The 8,668-nt window shown below is 38.8% G+C and overlaps 3 protein-coding genes across 3 annotated transcripts; 1 reads left to right on the top strand and 2 right to left on the bottom strand. All coding sequences in view use genetic code 12, as the record gives it.

The window, feature by feature from the left end:
• Positions 1-949: 949 nt before the first annotated feature.
• Positions 950-3,424, bottom strand: CORT_0B03010 (Rix7 protein; the record flags this gene model as incomplete). Its single annotated transcript, XM_003867404.1, has 1 exon — positions 950-3,424. The coding sequence occupies one exon, from the start codon at positions 3,422-3,424 to the stop codon at positions 950-952; it is 2,475 nt and encodes an 824-aa protein (XP_003867452.1).
• A 477-nt stretch (positions 3,425-3,901) lies between these two features.
• CORT_0B03000 (Orc4 protein) lies at positions 3,902-5,482 on the bottom strand (the record flags this gene model as incomplete). The annotated part of the gene is made up of 1 exon (XM_003867403.1): positions 3,902-5,482. One exon carries the CDS (start codon positions 5,480-5,482, stop codon positions 3,902-3,904), a length of 1,581 nt encoding a protein of 526 aa, XP_003867451.1.
• A 1,067-nt stretch (positions 5,483-6,549) lies between these two features.
• On the top strand, positions 6,550-8,625 carry CORT_0B02990 (Sst2 protein; the record flags this gene model as incomplete). The annotated part of the gene is made up of 1 exon (XM_003867402.1): positions 6,550-8,625. One exon carries the CDS (start codon positions 6,550-6,552, stop codon positions 8,623-8,625), a length of 2,076 nt encoding a protein of 691 aa, XP_003867450.1.
• Between the last annotated feature and the right edge of the window lie 43 nt (positions 8,626-8,668).

The raw sequence follows: 8,668 nt of genomic DNA, 5'->3' as shown, positions 1-8,668 counted from the left end.
TAATTGTCATTGGCACGCTTGTGGTGTATATTGGGAACTTCCTGTCCCGTCTCGGGCTATTCCGGGCACAAATTTAGGTGCAAAATGGTGCACCAACGACTGAAACCACTAAATAAGTGGAAAACCAACACAGGGTCCTACTGATAGAGCTTACGAGAGCCGCATGTACCCCTAAAAATCCCAAAAATTTATTTTGGGTGCCGTGAGACGACGAAGCTAAGTTAGAATTTTGTCTTGGAGGTATAAGCCAAGAGCACTTAACCAAATTTGATACTCTGATGATGACCTTGAAATTAGAAATCGTAGACATCTAGTTGCTAGTGGAAAGTAGCAGGAGCTAGAAGTATATGTAGGCAACTTTTGACTTATGTACAGCGTAGTAGCTGCCGTTGATAAAATCGTTGATCAACATCACTTTACCTATGACTCCTTGGAAACTTTCAATTTCGTTATTGTCGAAAAAAGTATGTGACATCAATTCTGATGTCATAGGTTCCTTGTGTTTGTACAGAAGCTCAAGCTCTATTAATATGGAAGTGTTCGTAAAATACAGATTTTGTTCTACTTTTTAGCTGAATGCGTACATGTAGAGACAATGTACTCCATGAGAGATGATGTTTTAGCCACATATTACACTGTTTTCTAATCATCTTGCATTCTTTTATGCCCAAAACCTGAGAACTGATTTTTAAAATGGCTACTCCTTATTGCGATTAAATGATCAATCACGATTTTGCTCTATAGTATCTATATAGATATCACATATAGGTTTTTTTGAGTGTTTTTCACGCCTAATTTTACAATTTCATGACCAAGCCTTTCAAATTATCACAACCGATAATGTAGCAGTCCTCAACAACAACGAAGACCAAGAATATCCTTTTTCTCGGATTAAAAAGTGACATCCTGTGTTTGAACCCATAAAACCAATTTGAAACGTATTGCTTGTTCACTTAGAGTCTTCAGGTCTATTTGTATCTCCCACGTTAGGAAGGGCTGTTCCATTTTTCTCCCCTATAATGTCCCACCCTAGCTTCTTGTTCAAACGTTCGTACTTCAATCTATCCCTATCACTCACACTGGGACGTACGGTAAACAATGCACGTTGAAAATCCTCGCGAGTGACCTCAATATGTTCCTCCAGAGAGAAGCCATTATAGAACCCAGAAGCGTCCAATGCTTCGAGATTCTGAGCCCCAAAAAATTTTCTTTTTAATGCGGATATACCTGCTTCTTTGACTAAAGATGATAGGTCTGCTCCCGAAAAGTTTCTGCATTTTTCATCGTTTGCAATTTCCACAAGATCAACATTACTTGCAATCGGCGTACTATTAGCCGTTGTGATAGTTTTCAAGATCTCGTATCTTTCATTTGCAGTGGGTAGTTCAATGTATAGAGTCTTGTCCAACCGGCCAGGACGAAGCATTGCTGGGTCGATCATGTCCGGTCTATTTGTCGCTCCAATAACGAAAACTCCGTTTCTATCAGAAAGACCATCTAATTCAGTCAATAAGGTGTTTACAACTCTTGAACTGGATTCCGACATAGAAGTGTCTCTTCGTGGAACCAAGGCATCTAACTCATCAAAAAATATGATGCACGGTTTGGATGCCATAGCTCTCTGAAACACTTGCCTCACTGCTTTTTCCGATTCTCCCACATACTTGTTTAACAACTCTGGTCCTTTCACTGAAATAAAATTTGCTCGTGATTCATTTGCAACAGCCTTCGCAAGAAGAGTTTTCCCGCAGCCTGGTGGTCCCCACATCAAGACGCCAGATGGCGCTGAAATACCAACTTTGAGATACAATTCAGGCTTCTTCACTGGTTGGACGATACACATGTGTAACTCTGTACGAACCTTGGCTAAAGCACCAACATTTCTCCATGTAACATCGGGTACGGTTGCAAACCCTTCTCTTTTAGCGGTGGGTTGAACGGTCGGAAGAGCTTTGACAAAATCATCGTATGTAATACATAAAGGCTGAAGTTGTTCTTCAGTTAATGGCTCAGGGTTCCGCCCCAAAAATTTCTGTATAGTTGATATTTGTTCAAGATCTGATTTGTTTCCAAATCTCCTGGACAATACAGCTTCGTTCTCTTTTCCTGAAATGGGGTCTATTTCCATGTGGTCCTCTTGTACACAGTGGCCCTCCTCTTGCTGTTCGCTCATAGTTTCAAAGATCCTTTTGATGGCAGCAACACCAGCGGCGGTAACGAGACTTTTGAGATCTGCACCCACATAACCAGGAGTGAGTTTTGATAACTCTCTGTAGTCAAAATGTTCCCCATCCTTCAACCTTATGTTTTTGGTCATTGTTCTCAAAATAGATTCTCGCTGCGCTTCATTTGGAACATTTAAACAGATTTCTCGGTCAAACCTACCCGCGCGACGAAGCGCAGAATCTAAAGAATCAGGTCTGTTGGTAGCACCAATTACAATCACAGGCTTGTTGTCTGTCTTGTCTAAGGTTAGCTCGTCCATCAACGTCAAGAGCTGAGCAACTATCCTTCTTTCCATTTCTCTTTGGGCACCTCCGTCCCTCTTTGGTGTGATAGCATCAATTTCATCCATAAATATCAAGCACGGCGCCACAGACTTTGCTTCTTCAAACAATTCACGAAGTTTCTTCTCAGATTCGCCCGACATTCCAGACACTATTGAAGGAGCAGAGATGTTGATAAAAGGAACCTTCAACTCTCCTGCTAAAGCGTTAGCAATGGTTGTCTTACCACACCCAGGTGGTCCGTATAAAAGTACACCTCTCGGAGGCTCAACTCCGGTTGAAGTATAAATCTCGGGATGCAAAATAGGTAGCCCGATGATTTCAAGAAGTTGTGTGGTGACGTTATCCAAGCCTCCTAGGTTTGAAAAGGAAATTTCGGGAGGTGTATGGTCAAACTTTCGTTTTTGCTTCTTAAAAACACTCTTTGTCGTGTCCTTTGCTTTTCGTTTCGTACTTGAGCCATCTTCAGAGTCAGGATTTTGATCTTGTTCCTTGTCCTCAAAATTCCACATCGACGTGACTGATTTATTTGCTAAGTTGGGATCTTTGAAATCCATCAAGTTAGAACCAGCAGTATCAGTGCCTTCGATTTCTGACGCACTGTCTATATCTTTCTCCGCTTGATTATTGTTTAGCTCATTCTCCTCATCATCTCTTATTAGTTTCAATACCTTGGAAATTGACTTTTCGAGCTGTACCTTCTTAGCTCGCTTCAATTCAAAGTCTTTCAGCTGAATATAGTTCAATACCAGGGAAATTGTTAAGCTTTTTGCTGACTCTACACCTGCAAACGGATCCTGTAACTCATCCACATTTAGAGTGCTTCGATTCTTTTCAGTTCTTTCGTCAAGGAGATTACAGGCCAAGTTATAAACTTTTTGTTCTATAGCACCCGTTATCTGGCTTCCTTTCGCCATTAGTGTTCAATATTTTGTAATAGTTCCAACGAGATTGAGATGATTGACTATCTTTCGTCATCTCTCATCGTAATATGTTTTTTTTTTGCGACATTGGGAGAAGTGGTGTCGCAAAAAACTTGTGTCGCAAGTGCACTCCATTAAGCATTGTGCTAGTCAATATATTGAAAAAGCCTCTACTTACCAAATTTTTCTCTAATGATATGATACAGCTATGTACAAGTCTTCAACAAAAAAGTGCGGGTGTATCATTCTCTAGATTATGGGACCACATTAGTCTTTCTCAGGGGGCAAGTTTTTGCACAAAGTGTAATCATAGTGAATAATATAGGAAATGGCAATTTGTCCCTTTCATTCTTATCCATAGACCTTGTAATTACAAAAAATGCTACCTTGATTTGAACTGGAGGTACATCAATTTTGCTCCACACGATCAAACTAGAAACCGCAGTGATGAATCCCAAAACGACGAGTTCTCTATAACCGCAAAAATTTCTTAGCCAATCTTCCGTCTGCAACTAGTAAGTTCAACTCATCCAAAGTAATATCCAACAACAACATTGTATTATCATCAACAATAACAGTCTTTATCGTTCTTCGTTCTGTCGATGCACTTTGTGTGGTTGATGTAGACAACGGCTCAATTAGCAAATTGCACTTGAATAGTACTTCCCAGCTGTTTCTCAATGCCTTTTTTGACCATTGCCTCTTGTTCACTTTCATATTGTTTAGTGAGAATGAAGCACTTAAGAGATGGTCAGACTCCTTCATTAGTGACTTGTATTCGGCGAACGCCAAGTTAAAGTTTACCGTTGGAGAGTTGAACTTCTCAATCCACTTCGTTGCCGAAACCAACATGAGTAACTCACTATCGGAAAGGGAATACACAGCGGACTGAAGATTTCCAATCAGAGTGCACCTCCATATTATATCATTTAACCCCAGGTTGTCAAGAACAGGTCTATCGGTCGAAATCTCCGATAGCAAGACCTTAAATACGTTGTTTATCTCCCTATAGTTTTTGGTAGTGTTAAAGTTTCTCAAGCACAACGTATTGAGGAGGCTTCCCTCCCCCTTTTCAAAAATATTTTTCACGTTTTCATTCCACACTTTCCCATAATCTGGAAGGTCCATTAATCCCAAAAATGATTCACTTAATAGAAGTCCACTTTTTGCGTTTCGTAAAAAATCAGGATACTTCATTGTAGGTGAAATCGTCAAAATTCGCTGAGAGAATCGACTGTTTACTCTTTTCTCCATGTTATCCCTGGCGTTAATCTTTGTCGTTAGTCCAATTACTGTGATCGGTATATCACTATTCTGCGACATGTCAAGTAAGTTGTACAAAAGGGTCTGCTTGTTATTGGATGTGAATTTTTCAAACTCATCAATAACGAAAATCAAGGGCGTGTGCTTCTTCTCCAAATCTTCGACGTTCTCCAATGAAATACTGAGCACGTTTAAAATGTTGGCAAACGTTTCATGAATAGACTTTCGTTCGATAGTAAATTCATGTCTGTACGCACTCGAAGCGACATCTTCCTCGTCAGATTTCCGTTTTGTGGTAAGGTCCAACTGACGTGCGATCTCTCTCACGGCGGTATTATCGTCTGAGTGTATCGAGGCATTTAAATGAATAACAAGAAATTCATTTAAATATTTTTTTTTTAAGCGATCCAATGCTTTGTTCACAATTGTCGATTTTCCTGAAGATCTTGGTCCGACTAGCAAAAGAGAATGTCTTTCACGTTGAAACACGGTTTTCTCGAGGATATTAAAAACAGTTTCGTACCCACTATTTATATTAGAGTCTTCAATGTGAATCAAACCTCCATTTAATTGTGAAATGATTCGAGATTTCACGGCCTCCACGTCTTTCTTTGAAATTCCACTAGTGCCGGCAGTTAATGCAGCCTTGTTTGAGGAGTCGTGGATATTTGAGTTGCTGTAAGTTTGTGCATTAGTTTTGTCAAAAATGAGATTTCTAGACGTACCACTATTCTTGTATGTTGAATTAGGATTGTGACCTGTAGTTGCGCTTGTGAATTGGCTTGACATGGTGCGATTAAGCACAATAGTCCAGTTTGATATATATACTTTTGGTGTAATAAATCAAAAGACCAATCAACAAAACAAATGGTTTTGTTTCAGTGCCAAGTCGGTAGCGACCTAAAATGAAACACATTGGCATCAATTCTGTAGAAAGAAATCAAATGAATTCTTTAAGTGGATACTCACTGGTTTTTCAAAGAAGAAGCCCTGAATGCATTGAATCAAATACCACCCCATGAGAATATATCCGAGTTGAGTGTATCAACCAATAATATTTTATTGTATTCGCCAAGGTCTTTCCCTCTCGGAATAAGTAGTAGGTCCTTTTAGAGCTAATATTATCATTTTGATTTCAGGTGACAGATTCAAAAACAAAAACAAAGAGAGCACCACTTCAAACTAAATGAATGGTGTGAATAGTTTATCACAAAGTGGACTGATTAACCCAGTCACATCTTCAAATTCCTTGTGCTTCTTTTTCGCACCTTAAGAATAAGTAATGCCAGTGTTTTCATTGTCACCATTTTCGACGAGCTATTTACTATTATTCAACACCCACTGCGTTGTTTATTAGTCTTGTTTGCTCATTTGATAATTCTAAAACGTTTATACTACAGATGTATTTAGATTTACGTAATACTGATTGATTGACTTGGGTATATATGATTATTTTCATGTTTGAGATTATAACACAAAATATAACCAAAGTATCAAATTTATTTTTATGTTTTGTATCAGGAAGGAAACCTACCAATAAAACTTAACAATAACCCAACAACCTAAAACACGAAAGGGACATACTTTTGAAAATGGTTGTGTAAAATTTTATTTTACGATCAAAGAGAGGCGAGTTTTTGAAACTTCTTACTACTACTTAAACACCAATTTTTAAATTTAGTTTTTTTATTTCAATGTTGCAAGCAAAATTGGTGTTTCAAATGATTGGGCATCAAAAGTAATAAAGACGTTAGAGTTTTCGCCATGTTAACTTACATGTATAAAGGATATTTCAAATCTATATTTTGCTAAAAAGTAGGAGGGTGCCCGAAGGTATTTGAACTCTACTTTATCAGATGAATACGGATACAATTGAGATTTGCAAAGCGACCAAATCAACAACAATCCCAGCTTCAAACTTTAAGGCTACCTTGTTGAGCCAACATTTCATCGTAGTTCCAACTCCGCTGTTATCTCTTCCAAATCATAACGAGGAACCACATCAACAAACCGAAAAACTGCTTTCGTCATCGTCATCGCTTGATCTACCTAGCACATTTGCCAATGATATAACATCCTCCGACTCAAATGTGTTACACGAGGCTGTAATGAAGAAGTTTAATCGAACTAGTAGTGGCAAAATTTATGAAAAGGATTTGAAAGATATTTTCGCCATGTTAATTATCTCATTACAACTTCCAAAGAGCCCGTCCAGTTCATCATCATCATCCAAAAGCAAAGGCGCATCTTCGCTACCGCTCTGCAAAATTAGACCCATTGCATTGAGCAAAAAGTACCCTTACTCATTTCATCTCCTGACGGCAATCGAGTGGATGACTCACCTTCGGGTCGAAATAGATTCATCAAGTACGGTTACTTGCTTATCTTATAGCTTTCGACCAGAGATTGCGCTCACATTAATTAACCAGTTCTACAAAGCTAAACTTTTGCATTCTCCAGCTGATAGGACACGGGCGGAGCCTAAACACAATGTTTGGTTACAACCAACAGCCAAAGGTTTGGCTGTGGTTCAATCATTTTGTGAAAAGGTGGGAATTAAAAAGCTGGATATGCCAGATATTTTGCTTCAAAACTCCTACAACTCAATGCAGTTGTTTTATTTTGATCGTGACCAAGTAACTGACAAGATTATTTACTCCAAAAGTTTAATACATCTATTATTTGCAAGACTATTGGGTCCTTATCCAAATGTATGGTCACCAATGAATAAGCCGGATCCAATAACTTGTGTGACTGAGAGGGGAGAGTTTATTTTTGGTAAGAGCACAGGTGAATTCTCCCAAATGAATAATGGTGGTAATTTCAACAAACATTCGGCTTCTGTTTCTCTATCAAAGCCAACCAATCCATTTAGGTTTCTGGAATACCAAAAGAAAACTTTAAAGCTGTCACAACCTTTTGGTGGGGGCCCTTCCGTATCAAACATATCAGGGATGAGTCCGTATCATCACAGATATTTCCTGAATCCCGAATCAGATGCCCACATGCAACACTACGTTTCATCGGTTGGCGTCAGACTACACAAGGAGAAAATTTTTGATAGCACCAAGGATTCTATGCTACTTGCTTATCGCATAAGTGGAAAAGCTATCACCCAATGGCTCATGGACTGCACTGACATCGTTAGACCAAAACATGCAATTGTGGTTGCAAACTTATTTCTTAGCCAAAAGTTGATCAAAGCCTTCAATCCAGGTGAAAGTAGTTTACAGTTTCACAAGGAACAATACTATCGCTTGGATGATAAGGGAGTAGCCCTTTGTATGTGGAGTAAAGTTGGCACCAAGTCTGACCACAACCCCTTATGCAAGCAAAACCCATTCAGTCCCAAAGTCTCTTTGGACACTATCATGCAAGATCCCGGCTTAAAATTCCAATTCAAATGCCACTTGGAAAACGAGTTTTGTTTGGAAAACTTTGACGCATATTGTCAGTTGCAAACATTCCAGGATAATGTCAAACTTTGGAATGATTTGATGTGCGTTGGTGGACACGAAGGTGGCGATGACATATTAAACAAGCAGACTATGCAACACCAAACCAGTTCTCGAGATAAGTGCATGTCGATTGCGTACCAGATTTACAACACCTATATTGTTCATGACTCACCCTCTATGTTGAATATTGATTACAGCTTGAGGCTGCAAGTAGTTAAATTATTAACACGAATTTCCAATGAAGAAACAAATCACAGAAGCGACTTGAAAACGTACATGCAAACACCAACGGATGAATTTTCACATGAACAAATTGACACAACAAAAGAACATTTGAATAGCACCGAGAATATTAATTTGGACCAGGTGTTGAAGGAGCTAACCTACTTGTTTAACGAGATCAGTGCCCACTTGTACAAGATGATGCAGGTAGACTCTTTACCAAAGTTTCTCAATAGCCTTGACAAAATATAAAACTCTGCAAATTCTATTTGTACAAAATTAAATACCTATATAT

The sequence above is a fragment of the Candida orthopsilosis genome, assembly GCF_000315875.1.
Source record: "Candida orthopsilosis Co 90-125, chromosome 2 draft sequence".
Lineage (NCBI taxonomy): Eukaryota > Fungi > Ascomycota > Pichiomycetes > Serinales > Debaryomycetaceae > Lodderomyces > Lodderomyces orthopsilosis.
Note: the sequence above shows the minus strand (reverse complement) of the source record. Positions and strands in the feature narration are given on the sequence as shown.